Source organism: Silurus aristotelis, assembly GCF_946808225.1.
Source record: "Silurus aristotelis genome assembly, chromosome: 24".
Lineage (NCBI taxonomy): Eukaryota > Metazoa > Chordata > Actinopteri > Siluriformes > Siluridae > Silurus > Silurus aristotelis.
In genome coordinates, this window is record NC_139597.1 from 200,001 (window position 1) to 221,092 (window position 21,092).

The window sequence follows — 21,092 nt, forward strand, 5'->3', positions numbered from 1 at the left end:
TGGTGTGATTAGTGAATGTGTGCAAACTCAGCATTTCTTTTATTCTACACAGAAACCTGCTGCACTCACACTCTCTTTCAGCTCATGGGATTACCACTGCACTTTACACACACACACACACACACAAACACACACACACACACACGCATGGGTTAATTGTTCACTATGAATAGTAAAAATAATTCAAGCCTACTGTTGTAATTTGTTTTGTGTTGTGGAGTTTGTACATAATTCTATCAATTCTGGATATGAATGACAAGTGAATGAATCCTCTAAGGAGGAGGTCAGAGGTGATGCAAGAATACAGCTGCTGATCCAACTTCAGCTTCAATTTCAGTTTCACACACAGCTGCAGTGGGAGAGTTCAGGGGTTTTCTATTCAATTATGGAACCAGAACTAAAAGGGAGAAGCAGAAGGAAACACAGACATGAGGATCTCTGGGATAAGAGACGACCCACCACACCACCATCAACAAACCTGAGTGAACACGTGAGAGTGAGGAGACGACAGCATCCAAATATCCCAGTTCACCAAACACTCCATATCCATGATCCCTCCAGATCTGCTCACTCAGATACTGCGGCGTGAGAGCGTTAAGTGCTTTATACGTCAGTAGTAGTATTTTATAATCAGTGTGAGATGTAATTGGGAGCAGTGTAGATGATTAAAACAGGGCTGATGTGATCATATTTTCTAGATCTAGTGAGGACTCTTGCTGCTGCATTCTGAACTAACTGAAGCTTATTTCTGCACTTACTCCAACACCCAGACAGTAAAGCGTTACAGTAGTCTAATCTAGATGTTACAAAAACATCTACTAGTTTTTCTGCATCCTGTAACATCATATTTCTAATTTTAGCAATTATTTCTAAGGTGAAAGAAGGTTCTCAATTCAGTACAATTCATGTTTATTTGTTTTGAGCTTTTAATAATGAACATTGTCTCAGAGCAGCTTTACACAGATAATGTGGAGATAAACATGAAGATGTTCTTTATAAGTGTAAGTTTGTCCCTGATGAACAAGTCGGTGGAGACTGTGGTGAAGGAAAAACTCCCTGAGATGCAGAAGAAAGAAACCTTGAGAGGAACCAGACTCAAGAGGGAACCTCATCCTCATCTGGGTTCCACTGAATGTCCATTTATTACAGATAAACGATGTTGAGGTGCAGTGATGGAGATCAGAGCAAACTGTAGTCCTGAGTCAGTGTAGCAGACTGTTGATATTAACTACAAATCCATCCTTAAAGCTCCTGCTTTTACATGGATCTCCAGGCCATAGATGTGAAACATCCCCAGCTGCACAGAGACGCCTCCAATCAAAGAGAACATCATCCAGAGGCAGACCAGGACGAAGTGAGCAGACCCAAGATCTTCTGGTAATGTTCAACAATCACAGCAAGGTCTTTTGGCTGTACACACTGAAAGTGAAACACCATCCAGAGAGTTATGGGATCTGTTCCTCACACTCAAACACTGAGTGACACATCCTTTTTTTTTTTTTTTTTTTTACAGGTTTTTGTGCCATTAACAAAGAGATTTATTTATTTGTGATGTGTGTGTGTGTGTGTGTGTGTGTGTGTGTGTGTGTGTGTGTGTGTGTGTGTGTGTGTGTGTGTGTGTGTGTGTGTGAAATGCTGTGTGCATAAATATTTAATAGTTGTCAATGTCTGCAAGTCATCTCCACTTACAGTCAGCACAAAGATCACACACATCAGCATCACACACACACACACACACACACGCACACACACACACACACACACACACACACACACACACACACACACACACACACACACACACACACACACACAGTCTGTCCCTGAGTGTAAGCACTCTCCATGATTTTCAGAATAAAGACAAACAGAAGTTATTAACAAAATTTTATTAAACTGAGTGGATGTAATTTTATTGTATAAAGATTTTATTTTTACACCTGATATTTGTGTATTTCTGAGAGTGAACACTAGTTTTAATAGGTGGGCTGGTACTAATAATAGATGGGCAGTCAAGTCAAGTGAAGTTTATTTGTATAGCGCTTTTCACGACAGACATTGTCATAAAGCAGCTTTACAGAAATCAACAGTGAAGGTGAATGGTGTGTGTTTATCTCTGATACAGCCTGTAGACTGTGGTGAAGGAAAAACTCCCTTAGATGTTATGAGGAAGAAACCTTGAGAGGAACCAGACTCAAAAGGGGAACCCATCCTCATTTGGGTGACATCAAGAGTTTGATCATAAATCTTATAACACTACAGAACACTGGAGAGTGAGAACTAACATGATTACTGGAGTATAAGATTATAAGTAAATGTTCTTTCTACAGTCTTTGGTATACAAGTAGGAGCTACTGAGCTCAACATTTGTGATCATCACAGATCCAGCATCAGCTTCTCCATGCCAGAGCCTTTAAACACTCCAGGAGGTCCAATGTCAAAACCACACATGTAGCGGGATCCAATTGGCACTGGTACGTCTCTAGATGGTTCAGGATGTTTGTGGGCATCTACTTCTTCAAAGGTCCATAATCTTCACGAGGTGGGAGGTGACTGGAGCTGGAGAAACCTCAGGGTGTCTCGGGATGGGGAGAGAAAGAGAAGCAGTGGAGAGGAATTAGCGTAGCTGCTGTTCATGATATTAACAGCACAAGTTGATAATGTGCATGTGATCAGATGTTCTGGAGCACAAGGTTGTGATGTGATGTGTGTGATGTGTGTTATGTGTAGGCTTTGCTAAAAAGATATGTTTTTAATCTGCACTTAAACTGGGAGAGTGTATCTGAACCCCGAACACTGTCAGGAAGACTGTTCCAGAGTTTAGGAGCTAAAGGTGAGAATGCTCTACTGCCTTTAGTGGACTTTGCTATTCTAGGAACTACTAGAAGCCCAGAGTTTTGAGATCTCAGGGAGCGTGACGGATTGTAGCGTGTTAAAAGACTGGATAGATACATGGGAGCCAAACCATTTAGTGCTTTATAAGTGAGTAGCAGTAGTTTGTAGTCTATTCGAAACTTAATAGGAAGCCAATGTAGGGACGATAAGATTGGGGTTATATGATCGTATTTTCTTGACCTAGTAAGAACTCTTGCTGCGGCATTCTGAACTAACTGAAGCTTGTTTATTAATGATGCAGGACATCCACCTAGTAATGCATTACAGTAGTCTATTCTAGAGGTCATAAACGCATGGACGAGCTTCTCTGCATCAGATATAGATAACATATTTCTTAGCTTAGAAATATTTCTAAGGTGAAAGAAGGCTGTTTTTGTAACTTGATTGATGTGATTTTTAAAAGATAAGTTGCTGTCTAAAATAACTCCCAGGTCTTTTACCGTTGAACTAGTAGTTACAGAACAACCGTCTAAATGCAGGTTGAGATGCTGGAGCTTCTGTGTACTGATTTTTGGGCAGATGAGCAAAATCTCCGTCTTATCAGAATTTAGTAGTAGAAAGTTATGGGTCATCCAATCTCTTATTTCCTTAACACACTCAGTTATCCGAGTTAATTGAGCTGTATCGCCTGGTTTAGATGAGATTTATAGCTGGGTATCATCAGCATAACAATGGAAGCTAATTCCATGCCTTCTAATAATATTTCCTAATGGAAGCATGTATATTGTGAAAAGCAGGGGACCTAGAACTGAACCTTGTGGCACGCCATAATTTACTTGCATTAGCCTGGATAGCTCTCCATTTAAATCTACGAAATGGTAACGATTGGACAGGTAGGATTTAAACCAGCTTAATGCCTGTCCCTGAATGCCGATGTAATTCTGTAAGTGATCTAGGAGGAGATCATTGTCTATGGTCAGTGGTAGTTTCCCCAACACCTGATCATCTAAACACCTGATCATCGAAACACCTGATCATCTAAACAACTAATCATTGAAGCACCTAATTATCTAAACACCTGATCATCTAAACACCTAATCATATAAACACCTGATCATCTAAACACCTAATCATTGAAACACCTAATCATATAAACACCTGATCATCTAAACACCTAATCATCTAAACACCTGATCATCTAAACACCTAATCATATAAACACCTAATTATATAAACACCTGATCATCCAAACACCTAATCATCTAAACACCTAATCCAAATCTCACCAAAACTAATATTTACAAATGAGAAAAAAATCCAATTCTAACTTTAAACTCCATAAATCTTGTTCTTATTGGATCAGATTAGTTCTTGAATAAAATTCAATCCTAAATTAATTTATCAGCCTATTTTCAAATTTCAGTCCAAAATCAGAACAATCTATTACAAGTTTATTTTTCCACTTTTATAGACATTTTCTTCTCTTTTTTTCCCTCAGTTTATTTGTTAAACAAAGACAGTATTAGAACATAACTTTTTGCCACTTTTTATATATTTATATATATTTAAAAAAAAGTAAAAATAAACAATTCCCCTCACTTTATTACTTCATAAAGAACAGCAAGCTGAAACTTTATTTGGATTGTTTACCAGTTATTGACCAATCGCATTTTTTCTGTCTAGCTATTATTCTGTCCATCCATCCATTTATCTACAGCATGAGTTTCCTGTTTCCCTTTTTTTTATAAATCCTTAAAAAATCATTCGTCTTTTTTCAATATTTGTTATTGATTTTCTCATGAGCCAGGAGCTCTAAATTCCTGTTTCTTTATGTAACATGGTGTGACTATAGGGGTTTCTTGGCAGTGTGGAGAAGAAACTTAAATGTGATGCTGAAGAAACGCATTCCCAGGTCTGTTACCTACAATTTATGCAACTCAGAAAAAGCTGGTGGAAGGTAGCGAAAATCTATTCTGCGCTGCGGAATTGTGTGGGAGTGGGGCTTTGTGTGGGGGTGGGGCTTTGTGTGGGAGTGGGGCTTTGTGTGGGGGTGGGGCATTGTGTGGGAGTGGGGCTTTGTGTGGGGGTGGGGCATTGTGTGGGAGTGGGGCTTTGTGTGGGAGTGGGGCTTTATGTGGGGGTGGGGCATTGTGTGGGGGTGGGGCTTTGTGTGGGGGTGGGGCATTGTGTGGGAGTGGGGCTTTGTGTGGGAGTGGGGCTTTGTGTAGGACGGGTGCCGAATGATCATTTTTTATTGGCTACTCATCCAATCAGAAGTTAGAAATCATGCTGGTATTTTCTGTTATTTTTCCTGTTTGGCTAAAATAATAAAATCACATTTTAATTGGGTTGGCAAGAAGCACATTCTGGTCAGCAAAGCAGGATCTAGATAATAATATTAATAATAATATAATCGTGATTTTTTTTTTATCGCACCTTTAAAAGGAGCATCTCAAAGCGCTTTCCAAGCATAAAAGAAAGGAAAGTTTTAAATAAAGATAAGAGAAAAAAGAGCAGATTTAAAAACAGTAAAAGACTCGGCCTGTCTAATCTCAATCGGGAGAGAATTCCTCAGTTTTGGTGCATGCCTGAGTGGGAACAACTAGGAATCAGACTGGAATCGGAGGAACACAGATCTTGCCTTGGCCACATAAGGCCTTATAGGGCCCGGAATCTGACAGGAAACCAATGCAATGACTCCAAAACTAAAGAAATACAGTGCGTTCACCAGACCTGCTCTAAGTCAGAATCTGAATTTTGGACAACCTGTAATTTATTTGATGTCGATTTTGAAACCCCAACAAGCAAAGCATTACAATAATAGATGCATGAAAAAACTAAAGAATTGATAAATTTTTCAGCAACTGAAAAAGGTAACATGGGGCGGAGTCTTGTAATGTTCCTGAGATGAAAAAATGAGGTTTTAATTGTATTCTGAACATGAGAGTCAAATGTTACATTTGTGTCAAAAATTAGCTTTGCTTGAAAAGCCTAAACAGAGCCTTCTAAATTTATGGATTGAAAACCAGCTTTATTCCTTCGATGGTGTGAACCGATCAGTGTTGGGCAGTAACGCGTTATTGTAAAGCAATATTGTAAAGTAACTCCGTTAGCGTGTGGTTTGTTACCCGTTACTTTTATAAATGAATGAATTTGGGCTGAAGTGTAGACTACAGTCTGACCTGCTTACAGCAGAGACACATTGTAGGATTGGTGGATGAACCACTGTAAACAGGAAGAAGACGCACTGTGGGCGTGTCTCTGTTTATTCAGGTCTGTGCAGCAGTAATGGCGAGTCGAGGCGAGAGCAAGACGAGTTTCTCAAAGTGGAAATATGATCATTATTTCACTTTAGTTGAGCATAAAGACAAAAACTTTTTAGTCAAATGTAAACTGTGTGTTTCTGGTTCGAAGCTTGTATCTACTGCGATAAACAGCAACTCCAATCTGCTGAAGCTCCTCCAGGAACTCCATGCCTGAGGAGCTAGAAGCTATGTGCTAACCCGGTGTTGTGTTCTCATACTTCAGCTGTGAAAGGAACATGTTTAAGAGCTCAACACAACAGCAGAAGCCACTTTAGTGTTTGATTGTGAATCTATTATTCAGCTTGTTTTGTTGTTTATGTCAGAAATCCTTGTGATATATTCAGTATGTGCAGGTCTGACTTTAATATAATAGTGTTTAAAAATGACTTTGTGTTTAAGTCAGTTTTGTGTTTGTAGACCATAACGCATAAAAGCGCATTAATGAGAACATTAAAGAAGGTTCTTTAAAAAAGTAACTAAAAAGTTACTTTTAACAGTAACGCATTACTTTTTGGTGTAAATAATCAACACAGTAACTGAGTTACTTTTTAAATTAAGTAACGAGTAACTGTAACTAGTTACTATTTCTTAGTATCTAGCACAACACTGGAACCGCAAGCATTACTTCTCTCTTATAAGTATTTATAGAGAGGAAATTCTCAGATATCCATGTTTTCTTCTCAGAAATGCAGTGTTCAGAAAGCCAATAGCAGCATTATCGTCAGGTTTTGTTGGGTGTTGTGTTTCATCTGGGTGTCATCAGCACAAAAGTGAAATTCAAGCCCAAGAGATCTCAAAAGCTGACCAAGGGGAAAGCTGTACATACTGAAAAGCAAACGACCCAAAATCAAACCTTGTGGGACATCAAACTGAACTGAACTAACTTTAGACCGATAGCCACCTATGGAAATAAACTGCCTAGAAGTATCAATTTTAAAGTACAAACAGAGTCTGCGGCAATCAACAGGTCATATGTAACCTTAACTAAAGTCTGATCCTAATCCTAAATCTGATCCTGAATCTGATCCTGATTCATATCCACAGTTCAAGATCAATCTGATCCACAGTCTCCACCGGCTTGTTCATCAGGGACAAACTTACACTTATAAAGAACATCTTCATTTTTATCACCACATTATCTGTGTAAAGCTGCTCTGAGACAATGTTCATTGTAAAAAGTGCAAAACAAATACAAATTAATTGAATTGAATATACAGTAAATCTGACCCTAATTCTAATTCTTAATCCCGAATCTGATCCTGATCAATGTACTGTGAATCTGATCTTAATCCTGAATCTGATCCTGATCCATGTACTGTGAATCTGATCTTAATCCTGAATCTGATCCTGATCCATGTACTGTGAATCTGATCTTAATCCTGAATCTGATCCTGATCCATGTACTGTGAATCTGATCTTAATCCTGAATCTGATCCTGATCCATGTACTGTGAATCTGATCTTTATTCTGAATCTGATTCTGATCCATGTACTGTGAATCTGATCTTGATCCTGAATCTGATCCTGATCCATGTACTGTGAATCTGATCTTAATCCTGAATCTGATCCTGATCCATGTACTGTGAATCTGATCCTGATCCATGTACTGTGAATCTGATCTTAATCCTGAATCTGATCCTGATCCATGTACTGTGAATCTGATCCTGATCTATGTACTGTGAATCTGATCTTAATCCTGAATCTGATCCTGATCCATGTACTGTGAATCTGATCTTAATCCTGAATCTGATCCTGATCCATGTACTGTGAATCTAATCTTAATCCTGAATCTGATCCTGATCCATGTACTGTGAATCTGATCTTTATTCTGAATCTGATTCTGATCCATGTACTGTGAATCTGATCTTGATCCTGAATCTGATCCTGATCCATGTACTGTGAATCTGATCTTAATCCTGAATCTGATCCTGATCCATGTACTGTGAATCTGATCCTGATCCATGTACTGTGAATCTGATCTTAATCCTGAATCTGATCCTGATCCATGTACTGTGAATCTGATCCTGATCCATGTACTGTGAATCTGATCCTGATCTATGTACTGTGAATCTGATCTTAATCCTGAATCTGATCCTGATCCATGTACTGTGAATCTGATCCTGATCCATGTACTGTGAATCTGATCCTGATCCATGTACTGTGAATCTGATCTTAATCCTGAATCTGATCCTGATCCATGTACTGTGAATCTAATCTTAATCCTGAATCTGATCCTGATCCATGTACTGTGAATCTGATCTTTATTCTGAATCTGATTCTGATCCATGTACTGTGAATCTGATCTTGATCCTGAATCTGATCCTGATCCATGTACTGTGAATCTGATCTTAATCCTGAATCTGATCCTGATCCATGTACTGTGAATCTGATCCTGATCCATGTACTGTGAATCTGATCTTAATCCTGAATCTGATCCTGATCCATGTACTGTGAATCTGATCCTGATCCATGTACTGTGAATCTGATCCTGATCTATGTACTGTGAATCTGATCTTGATCCTGATCCTGATCAAGAGTTCAATGTCTCCTTACTGAGAGCAGGGAAAGGGGCGTGGTTAGACTCTTCGTGGACCACGCAGGCCCCTCCGACGCACGTTGTCGTGGTGATGGTGGCTTTACGTGATGACGTGGTACGTATATGAGCGCACGCGGCGCGGGTCTTGGGCCTCTTGTTTTCCCGCCGCCGTCAGTGTACTTTGGTGCGCATGCGCAGAGCTCCCGCCGGACATCGCGCGCACATACCCACGGTGAGCTAAGGCGCTCGGTTACCGCGTGTGTGGGGCTTTTTCTCGTTTAGATAAACCAGGGACCGGGCCGGGGGGGGGGACTGTGGAGGACTGACTGGGGGGTTACCGGGCCTGGAGCCGACACCCTCAATATGCAGGCAGGGCGGCGTGAGCCGGTACACGGCGGGGTTTCAGCATGGCGCGTGGAGGAGGGCCGGTGTTCCTCACACCGTACTTTCATCTGTACCGACTTAATCTACATATATACACTCACACACACACACTTACACACACTCCTGTGTACCTGCGGTGGAGGTGTGAGGATACCGCCTGTTAGCATATTAGAATGGTACCGTCATCACATCGCTGACTAGCTGTGATGCTAACGGTGTACGGGGTTAGCATCGAACTGGACTAGCTCATGATGCTGTGCGCGTTCTGTAATTAGCCTAGCCTAGCATCGCTGTTAGCTCAATAATAGCTCAAGTTCATTATTTGTCTACATTTTAATCTTATTATAATTAAATTAATGCGCGCGAGTGTGTCAAGTTTTGTTAGTCATATGTACAGATGTGATTGACAGTTTGTACAATGAAGTTCTTTTGTGGGACTGTGTGGGGTGGGAAAGGCGGGGGACTGTGTGGGGTAGGGGACTGTGTGGGGTGGGAAAGGCGGGGGACTGTGTGGGGTAGGGGAATGTGTGGTGGGTGGGAGAGGTGGGGGACTGTGTGGGGTAGGGGAATGTGTGGTGGGTGGGAGAGGTGGGGGACTGTGTGGGGTAGGGGACTGTGTGGTGGGTGGGAGAGGTGGGGGACTGTGTGGGGTAGGGGACTGTGTGGGGTAGGGGACTGTGTGGTGGGTGGGAGAGGTGGGGGACTGTGTGGGGTAGGGGACTGTGTGGTGGGTGGGAGAGGTGGGGGACTGTGGGGGACTGGGTGGGAGAGGTGGGGGACTGTGTGTGGTGGGTGGGAGAGGTGGGGGACTGTGTGGGGTTGTGGACCAGTGTGTTTGGGTGTTTGTGGGTGAATTTAAATTGGATGGGTGGTGAGTAGATGGGCAGAACCATCTTAGTGGTTTGCTTAGACAGTAGCTGGACTGATCTGTTCTATAGTTCTACCTCTGATGATGTGATGTCATCAGGAATGTGAATTGCAGTGTTGTTACTGTTCCAGGTTTGAGGACAGAGACCATTAATGGCTGACCTGGACAAGTGAGTACTACTATTACCTGTTCTCTATCGTTCTGCCTTTCCTGGGCTGTGTTTTAGTCATTGTTACCTGTCCTATATCCTCCTGTCTCTCCTAAATCAGCATGGCTTTAAAATCTTCAGTGTATAGGTGTGCAGTGATGGTGATTTGGGACACAGCCACACATTACACAGTGTAGTCAGGCATTTTAGTTATACTAATCGTGTGTGTGTGTGTGTGTGTGTGTGTGTGTGTGTGTGTGTGTTCATGCGTGCACACAGTAAAGAGCAGGCTGAGCTGGATCAGGCTGATATGGAAGATGTGGAGGAAGTGGAAGAGGAGGAGACTGGAGAGGACAGCAAAGGTATACACACACACACACACACACACACACTTCCTGTCAGTATACAGGCCTCTGCTCTCTCACTGATGCTTATCACATACAATCACCATCACTATGTGGTGTTACTTGATCACCCAGTGACCCCAGTTTTGTGTGTGTGTGTGTAAAATGTGGTTAGATGTGCTGAATAAATAAACCCTGTGCGGATTGATATTTATTTGATATACTGTGCTCCTTTATCACATTTCAGGTTGTTCACTCCAGTGTTTCCTTCCTTTTAGTGTGTGTGTGTGTGTGTGTGTGTGTGTTTGGCACATAAACTATTCACACTTCAGAGTAGCCTATCTTTGTGTGATTTTTCTGGTCTAGCTTGAGTCATAATGATGATCTTCGTGTGATTGCTCTGGTCTAGCTCGACAGCTGACTGTACAGATGATGCAGAACCCTCAGATCCTGGCAGCACTACAGGAGAGACTGGATGGACTTGTGGGTTCTCCTTCAGGGTACATGGAGAGGTAGATACACTTAATCACTCACTCGTGCACACACTCACACTCTCTGTACAGTCTGTTGTAGAGGGACATCAGAACGTTACAATGTTCATGGACTCTATGGGACTGTTCTCACTGCGGTGATGTAGTATTTGTGATCGTGTGTGTTCTTCAGCCTGCCGCGGGTGGTGAAGCGGAGAGTGAATGCTCTGAAGAACCTGCAGGTGAAATGTGCTCACATCGAGGCGAAGTTCTATGAGGAAGTGCATGAGCTGGAGAGGAAGTATGCAGCACTCTACCAACCTCTCTATGACAAGGTAAGCTCACACACACGTGCGTTCCCCTGGCATTCCCCCTGCGTGTGTTTGTAGTCAGATGTTTGGGTGAGATGTCCTCAGTACCTTAAGTCTGAGTGGTGTTGAGGTCAGGATTCTGTGGAGCTCAGTTGATGTGTAAGTAGCTTCCTCATGCTCCCTGGTCCATCTGATTGAGGATTCTGAGTATTCTGGAATGTGCCGGTGTTCCTCCTGCTGTTTAGGGATGGGCATTGTTTACATTTTTGCGATTACTGGTACTGCTAATTTGTTGCATAAATACATGTAAAAAATAAGTTATTACTGCTGAACTTTAGTACTGCAGAAAAAGGCACATATAGCACTTAAAAATATTATTTTTTTTGAAAGTTATAGATGCCCATAGCTAGATTGGCTCATACTTGCTAATTACTCAGTCAACTGATAGATTTAAGTGGATACTGAATTAAAAACACACTCTGTAATATAGTACTGAACTTTATTACAAAAATTACAGTACTGATTTATAAAAATGTGGTACATAAAATAAATATAAATCAATTCATATAATAAATCAATTCTAAATAATACATAAAATATAGCGTTCTCACTGCAGCTTGCCTTTTAATGTGTAAAAACAAAAAGCACGTGGCTGCAGTGATTCACCTCTAGGGGCCGCTCTTGTAATGACAGAAGCCAGAAAAACTCAATGTATCTTTTTAAAAAATTTTTTATCAACTATCAGTGCTGATTGTGTCCCTAAAGTCTGCTAGTACTCAAAGATTTATTTAATAATAATTGTTCCCTTCACTTGAGGCTGAAGCAGGAGAGTAGCAGTTAAAACTAGATGATGGACACACAGTAAATACAGCGTGTTGCTTGAGGTAAAAGTGTGATTTTTGTAAACGTTTTATTATATTACTAGTGTTGCCTCCTTTGTTTAATATTGCATTACCGCGTTTATTGCGTCCGACACTGGTGTCACACACACCACACACAGAGGCAAACTTTGGCCACATGATATCATTTGAGCACGGAAAATGACAAGCAGCAGCTTCTAATTCAGTTTTGTAGTATTTATTGCATGCATTATTGCCTGTTTGTGGATACTGCTGAAGCTGCAAAAAATGTTATTGGGATGAATAAAGTATTTATATCTATCTTTCTATTAACACTGAAGAATAGAGAGAACTCCAATTATCAATAACATTGTCCTGAATCTTATCAGTAGTCTGATTCATTCATTTCATTCATTTTCTCCCGCTTATCCGTAATTCGGGTCGCGGGGGCAGCAGTCTAAGCAGACCCCCGCCTTCAACTGCTGCCCAATCCTCACAGCACCGTCCCTTACGGTCCCTCCTGCAGGTGGTGAGCCCACGGGAAGGCGGCCTCACGTCATTCCGACGTCACGGACCTTGATATTTCCCTCGTAAGGGACCCCCGGAGCATAGAGGGTTAAGGGCCTTGCTCAAGGGCCCAAGAGTGGCAGCCTGGCGATACCGGGGCTTGAACCCCAGACCTTCCGTATATCAGTAGTCTGATATTGACCCAATTACATACTGGTCTAAAAAATACCAGTCCTCGGTACCCATCCCTACTGATGTTAGAAGCTGTTCATCCAGTTCATTCAGGTCCTCAGCTCCAGGTTATCCTGCAGCAGTAACTTGAGCTGAGGTAACATGAGCACTGCTCTGAGGTGTTGCACCGGGCACACACTGTGCCCATCGAGGGCTTCAGAACCCTGCCTGTATCTGTTCTAAATCTTTGTGTGTGTGGGTTCAGCGCAGTGACATCATCAGTTCAGCATATGAACCTACAGAGGAGGAATGTGAGTGGAAACAGGCAGAAGAGGAAGAGCTCTCGGTAAGTTTTTGGTGTGTGTGTGTGTGTGTGTGTGTGAGAGAGAAAATGAGAGGTCAATTTGTACATTTACTGACCCAATAAATGAGTTGACACCTGGACTGTGTTCTCACTGCGTAAAGAGAACAGGATTAGTCTTACGTGTGTGTGTGTGTGGTGCAGGGGGAGCTGAAGGACAAGGCGAAGGTTGAAGAGGAGAAAAAGGATGAAGAGAAGGAAGACCCTAAAGGAATTCCTGAGTTCTGGCTCACTGTGTTTAAGAATGTTGATCTGCTTAGTGAGATGTTACAGGTACACACACACACACACACACACACACACACACACACACACACACACACACATTCACTGTCTGCATGAGTGCATATACTCATGCAGACAGTTTTGCTGTGTGTGTGAAATTCAGTGTAATTTAATCTTTTGTTACAGGAGCATGATGAACCTATCCTCAAACACTTACAGGACATCAAGGTCAAGTTCTCTGATGCAGGACAGCCCATGGTACTTCATCCTTCTAATCACGCACACACACACACACTTCTTCTCTGACTGAATACAGGCTGCTTTTATAACTAAGTGTGTGTGTGTGTAACAGGGATTGTGTGTGTAGAACCGTGTATAATGGGGGGGGGGTGTATGTATAACGAGAAGTGCGTGTGAAACTGTGTGTAGGAGTGGTAAGGGAGTGTGTGTGTGTGTGTGTGACAGTGATGCATGGATGTGTAACGGAGTGGTGTGTGTGACTGCTGCAAGTAAATTTCTTTGTTCTACAGAAGCATTAAAGACACTGAATTGTGAGATTTGTGATTATTGGTGAAATGTCCTGAGCAACACTGTTATTTAATCACAGGGAAACAGCTCTGGGAATTTGGGACGTGGTTGTCATGGTAACTGTGAAGGGTTTATTTTTAGTGTCCTCAGGGTTCTAACACTGTTATTGGGTTGTGTCCCAAATGACCTCGCCTGATGTTTACTAATAATCTACATATGGTCACTGGTTGTGTTCCAAACCACACAATGTAACACTGCAGATAGTTTGTAGAGATTAGCTACTTGCATTAGTGTGTGTGTGTGTGTGTGTGTGTGTGTGTGTCCCCAGAGTTTTACGTTAGAGTTCCACTTTGAGCAGAATGACTTTTTCTCCAACACGGTTCTAACTAAGACCTACAAGATGAGATCAGAACCTGATGAGTCCGACCCCTTCTCCTTTGATGGCCCTGAGATCATGGGCTGCACTGGGTATGCACCCGTTTCTCTCTTTTTCTCTCTCCCCTCTGCCCGTCTCTCTCGCGCTCTCTCTCTCTCTCTCTCTCCCTCGCTCCTTCACCTGTCTCGCTCTCTGCTCCACTTATCGTTGTTCTGTCGTATGCTGTTCAGTTTACTGTGTGTGAGGTGTACTTATTCAGTGAAGTGTGTGTAGGTGCACAATTGATTGGACCAAAGGAAAGAATGTTACCTTGAAGACCATAAAGAAGAAGCAGAAGCATAAGGGCAGAGGAACTGTGAGGACTGTCACAAAGACTGTTCCTAATGACTCATTCTTCAATTTCTTCTCCCCTCCTGAAGGTATACACACACACACACACACACACACACACACACACCCATGCGCCAGCAGGCTGATTGGGAGGTTGTGGGTGTGGGCTGATGTTCTGTAATGGTGTTTATAGCTGTGATTTTAATTAGTTGATTCTGTTTTATCTTTCAGTACCAGAGAGTGGTGAACTGGTGAGTGTGTCTCTCTCACACACACACACACACACACACACTCTGTTGTAGTCTTCTTACCGTGGTATTTGTGTGTGAATCAGGATGAAGACTCGGAGGCCATCATGGCAGCAGACTTTGAGATCGGTCACTTTATCCGTGAGCACATTGTGCCACGTGCGGTCCTCTACTTTACCGGGGAGGCCATCGAGGACGACGATGATGACGTGAGTGCACATTAACACACAGCCTCTCTGAACATATACTTTATCTTCAGCTGTAACTTAGTGTAGTGATTAGATCCTCCATGCAGTGTTCATGTCTCACTGCAGGCAGGGTGTGATGTTTCATGTTCCTCAGGGATTCTCACCTTTTATTAATCTGACTCTTATTTCTTTAGTATGATGAGGAGGGAGAGGAGGCTGATGATGAGGTGAGTGAGTGTGAGATGTGCATTTAATATTGTACAGGTGAGATGAACATGCTCAGTTGTGTGTGTGTGTGTGTTAGGAGGGAGAGGAAGAGGCAGATGAGGAAAACGATCCAGACTATGACCCGAAGGTACACACCTCCAATTTTTAATATTTTAATTAAGTGTATAGAATGGGTACTGCAGAGCACGTGCACACACACACACACACACACAGAGCTGTTAATTTAGAGACTTAAATCAGGGGTCACCAACCTGGACCACGAGTCGCCTGCAAGCTTTTTCTAAAAATGTTTCCTACCTTGTTAAATGATTGTTGATGATTATTGTGAGAAATCATTTAGGTGATCAGTGTCTTTACATAGATCAGGGGTGTCAAACTCAGTGTCACATCCGACCCGACGTACAATTATATCCGGCCCGCGAGATGATTTTATAAAGATCTATTATTATTGTTATTAATGTTCCGGTGATATGAAGCGCTGATAAACACAAACTACAGATCCCATAATGCATCGCTTCAGCTGCCTTACCGAACACTAGACTACCTGAGAACATTCCAGCGTCAATCAAGTGGAGCTTCTGTTGATGTATTTAACTCTATTGTACAGTTATTGTGAAACAGCGCCTCACAGTGGTGAAGAGAAAAGTTGACTCTGAGTAGATGTTTACTGACACTAGCGGTACACACGTGTGTGTTATTAGTGGAGTGAATGTGACTGTAATTAAGGATCTGAATCTAAGACGGAACTACGAGACAAAACATCAGGAGAAGCTGAAGAACCTGAATGCAGAGCAGAAGATACAGAAAGTAGAAGAGTTAAAGAAGAATCTCACATTTTAGCAGATGTTTTTCACCAGAGAACAATCCCAAAGTGAAGCTGGTGTGAAAACAGAGGAGAAATCAGAGTCTCATCAGCAGGTTATTTACTGAGGGAGAGTTTCTGAAGAGCTGCATGATGAAGCTGTGAGACGTCTGGTGTTCCACAGGAGAGATTTTTCTGGAGAGCTGTTTATTTATTCTAGAATAATATTCCTGTCTGTATTTATTCATATTTATGTTCAAAAAACATTGTTTTAGTGTGTTCAATAAATATTTATCCTGTTCGGCCCGTGACCTGAAGTGTGCTGTGAGTTTGACCCGGAGAGAGAGAAATATCATTAATTATTAATAATAATATATAATTAAGGGTAAATTGAGCAAATGTGTTATTTCAGAATTGTGTATTAAACTAGTAGCCCTTCACATTAGTCGGTACCCAAGAAGTAGCTCTCGGTGTCAAAAAGGTTGGTGACCCCTGCTTGAAATCAACCAAATAATCTGCAGTTTTACACCGACTCAGACCCACACACACACACACACACTTTGTACCTCCCCATTTCTCAATTTTGTAAAGATATCAGTCTCCCTCTTTGTTCATTTTTCTCATTCTCATTATCCTCTTTGTTCACCGATCAGTTTTAGTTAATCAGTGTGTACCGCTTACCCCTCTTTAATCCTGTGTGTGTTTCTCTTCACTCAGGTTTAGGGGTGTGTGTGTTTCTTCCATCACTCAGGTTTAGGTGTGTGTGTGTGTGTGTGTGTGTGTGTGTGTGTGTGTGTTTTCCCCCCTCACTCAGGTTTAGGGGTGTGTGTGTGTGGAATAACTCGAGGCCTGGTGGGTAACTGGTGTGACCGTAGTGTTAAAGCCATCTCCACCTGTCTCACTGAACTAATGTGTGTTGGTGTGGGTGTGTGTGGTTTTTAGGTACAGATACTACAGTGGGTGGGGGTTAGGTACAGTACAGATGCTGGAGTTACCCGTGTGTGTGTGTGTGTGTTACAGAAGGATGCCAATCCCCCGGCGGAGTGTAAACAGCAGTGATGAACACACTGCTCTGTGACGGTGTGATTCCCCTCCTCTGGTCCTGCAGCCTTATGTTTTGTATTTCTCTATTGGTAGATTTAATCATAATTACTGACACACACACACACACACACACACTTTCACTTACTCTTACTCATACAGCAGCTGTAGCTCACCTCTCTGTAACCAACACACACACTGCTACTTGCAGGAACATTCCAGAAACACGACTCAACACCAGTCGGTTAGCTGCTCTGTGATTGGCTGAACCCCTGGTGTGTTGCGGGAAGTCATTGGTCAGCGTTTAAGGGTGATGAACATTCCTGCTCACTAATTGGCTAAATTCAGACAGTCTTTCCAGTTTAGGAGTAACCCCCCCCCCCCCCCCCCCCCCCCCCCCCCGGTCATAGCTGAACATAGTGACAGTGCTGGAGGAGTCATGTGACTGATTCCACTGTATTGACTCCGCCCCCACACTTGTCATTTTTTGTTGTTTTTTACTCGTAAATGAATATATTAACCACTTCAGGGCCGTCGGAGTTTACATTTTATGATTGGCTAAATCCTGACTCTGACTTCCTGTTTCTCTGACTGTGGAGCCTTTGATGGTTATTGGTTAAATCCTCACTGACTTCCTGTTTGGGCAGGTATAGGGTAAGCTCGGCCCACATGGGTGCCTTATATCTCTAGTAGCAGTTCTGCCAGTCAGAAATTTGACAGGCTCCGCCCCCAGCTCTACCCCAGCCACTTAGCTTTTTTTCTTGTAGCACTTCAACAGTCCGGTGAAAACATGGAGCTGTTCTGATTGGCTGAGTCATGACTTTTTTTTTTTTTTTTTTTTCTGTATGGTATGGAAGTAGCTCCACCTGCAATGATGTCATCATTCTGTTAACTGTTCTTATTGGTTGAATTCTGACTTCATTTTAGTCCGATTCACTGGAAGCATGTTGAGATGTTTAAAGTGGAAAGGTCTAAATGGCTCTAAACAATGTCTTGGAACTTGATTTAGCTCCACTTCTAAATTTGCTATTTATAATTGCAGCACTTCAGCATTTGAGTGTTCATCTGTTTCCTTCAGTGAACAGTCTGGACTGACCATCAGAGACCCCACCCACAAACATTAGCCCCACCCACACTAGCTCAGACCGACTGAAACAGTTAGCTCGATGACTGTGCGCGAGATGAATTGTAGTAAAACCCAGAATGGGGGGGGGGGGGGTGGTTCAGGGGTGTGTGAGCTGCAGCTGTTGTTGAGACGGTTCTCCGTGTTACAGATGTTCTAATGTACTCAGATGTGTACTCATCCAATAAACCGGTTCTTCGTGCACCAGCCTGTGGGGTTTCATCTGTGTGTGTGTGTGCGGTATTTCATTCCCCTGCAGTGTTGATTGCTGGTCGGGGTAATGTTCTCTAACAGATGCTTTGACAGCTGGATATTAAGGCCTAGTCCAACTTCTCGTTTCCATAGTAACAGCCTCGTCTTTCCTCATGAATCGTGTTTAGTCTCCAGTGTTAAAGCTGTTCTGTGAGGAATGTAAACGGAAGTGAGTTCCTGGAGCTGAATCTGAAAGAAACCCAGTTTTCATTCAGTGACTGTTTACTGGAGCAGTAACACGAGTCTTCTAATGAGTTACAGTGAAGAAGCAGCTCAGAAGAGGCTCGAGCGTCATCCTGCTGTACTGATCTCTCTCTCACACACACACACACACACTCATCGCTGTTCTTCAAATCTGCTGCATTTCTGCGACTTTAGCCGAACGGCACCCGGGGGCGCACGAGCGCAGGATTAATCCCACGCGCGCTCGCGCGCACACACACCAGCGCGCGCGGCTCGGGGATGTCTGTGGGCTTCTGGTGAGAGACAGACCGACACTGCTGTCTGTGAGTGTGTGTCGCGTTTCCCCGCGCGCTCTGCTCAGAGGTATTGTGCATCCTCCTCGTGCTCGCGCTCCCGGTGATGCAGCAGGCGGCTCCGCGCGTGCTGAAGGAGGGCGTGCTGGAGAAGCGCAGTGATGGTCTGCTGCAGATGTGGAAGAGGAAACATTGCACGCTCACGGAGGAAGCCGTGCTCCTGCACACGCACCAGCACGCGCAGCCGGCGGCGAATGGCAAAGAGCTGCACTTCTCGCGTGTGAAGACTGTGGACTGCGTGGAGCGGAAAGGCAAACACGGGTATTTCACCGTGGTGATGGCGAACGGGAAGGAAATCGACTTCCGGTGCCGGGCGGATGAGGGATGGAGCGCGGAGATCACTCTGCAGATGGTGCAGTATAAAAACCGGCAGGCAGTGCTCGCGGTGCGCTCCACGCGCCACAAACAGCAGCGCCTCGTCATCAGCAAACCGGAAACAGAGCTCACCGTACCGGCGGGGGAGAGCCGCGCGCACAGCGGTGACACACACACACACACACACACACGTTTACTCAGCAGACTTTCTAATGAGCTTTAATTAACTCTCTCTGATCAACGTGCTAATTATTAATAACCTTCATGACGCACCACAACTAACACACACAATCACAATACACACTGACAACACACAACCACAATACACAGACACAACACACACAATCACAATACACACTGACAACACACAGTCACAATACACACAGTCACAATACACACTGACAACACACAACCACAATACACACAGTCACAATACACACAACCACAATACACACTGACACAACACACACAATCACAATACACACAATCACAATACACACAATCACAATACACACTGACAACACACAACCACAATACACACAGTCACAATACACAGACACAACACACACAATCACAATACACACTGACAACACACAGTCACAATACACACTGACAACACACAACCACAATACACACAGTCACAATACACACAACCACAATACACACTGACACAACACACACAATCACAATACACACAATCACAATACACACTGACAACACACAACCACAATACACACAGTCACAATACACACAATCACAATACACACTGACAACACACAGTCACAATACACACTGACACAACACACACAATCACAATACACACAATCACAACACACTGACAACACACAACCACAATACACACAGTCACAATACACACAATCACAATACACACAATCACAATACACACAATCACAATACACACTGACAACACACAACCACAATACACACAGTCACAATACACACAACCACAATACACACAATCACAACACACTGACAACACACAATCACAACACACACAATCACAACACACACAATCACAACACACACAATCACAACACACACAATCACAATACACACAATCACAATACACACAATCACAATACACACAATCACAATACACACAATCACAATACACACAACCACAATACACAACCACAATACACACAACCACAACACACACAACCACGACGACACACAATCACGACGACACACACACACAGACACGACGACACACACACACAGACACGACGACACACACACACACAGACACGACGACACACACACACACAGACACGACGACACACACACACACACAGACACGACGACACACACACACACACAGACACGACGACACACACACACACACAGACACGACGACACACACACACACACAGACACGACGACACACACACACACACAGACACGACGACACACACACACACACACAGACACGACGACACACACACACACACACAGACACGACGACACACACACACACACAGACACGACGACACACACACACACACACACAGACACGACGACACACACACACACACACACAGACAAGACGACACACACACACACACACACAGACACGACGACACACACACACACACACACACACAGACACGACGACACACACACACACACACACAGACACGACGACACACACACACACACACAGACACGACGACACACACACACACACACAGACACGACGACACACACACACACACACAGACACGACGACACACACACACACACAGACACGACGACACACACACACACACACAGACACGACGACACACACACACACACACACACA

General features: G+C 43.2%; 2 protein-coding genes and 1 long non-coding RNA gene across 4 annotated transcripts in view; 2 read left to right on the plus strand and 1 right to left on the minus strand.

The window, feature by feature from the left end:
* Positions 1-892: 892 nt before the first annotated feature.
* LOC310719402 overlaps positions 893-21,092 on the minus strand; it is a 52,448-nt gene continuing 32,248 nt past the window's right edge. Inside the window, exon 2 of the long non-coding RNA XR_014531469.1 lies at positions 893-1,241. This is a non-coding gene — a long non-coding RNA (uncharacterized lncRNA). The remainder of the gene's footprint in view (positions 1,242-21,092) is intronic.
* nap1l1 (nucleosome assembly protein 1-like 1) lies at positions 8,705-18,368 on the plus strand. Of its 2 annotated transcripts, none has more exons than XM_083529055.1 (15): positions 8,705-8,904; positions 10,056-10,093; positions 10,352-10,434; positions 10,826-10,928; positions 11,080-11,221; positions 12,980-13,060; positions 13,220-13,348; positions 13,487-13,558; positions 14,157-14,296; positions 14,478-14,623; positions 14,766-14,785; positions 14,869-14,991; positions 15,165-15,197; positions 15,275-15,325; positions 17,021-18,368. In XM_083529055.1, exons 2-15 carry the CDS (start codon positions 10,077-10,079, stop codon positions 17,057-17,059), a joined length of 1,179 nt encoding a protein of 392 aa, XP_083385181.1. In that variant the 5' UTR covers positions 8,705-8,904; positions 10,056-10,076; the 3' UTR covers positions 17,060-18,368. The 2 variants fall into 2 exon arrangements, with proteins under 2 accessions (XP_083385181.1, XP_083385182.1); XM_083529056.1 differs by having other exon boundaries at positions 8,752-8,904; positions 15,299-15,325.
* The window catches only part of phlda1 (pleckstrin homology-like domain, family A, member 1), a 28,420-nt gene continuing 26,167 nt past the window's right edge, over positions 18,840-21,092 (plus strand). The window contains exon 1 of the mRNA XM_083529080.1: positions 18,840-19,431. Coding sequence (XP_083385206.1) covers positions 18,999-19,431 — 433 coding nt within the window. The 5' untranslated portion in view covers positions 18,840-18,998. The remainder of the gene's footprint in view (positions 19,432-21,092) is intronic.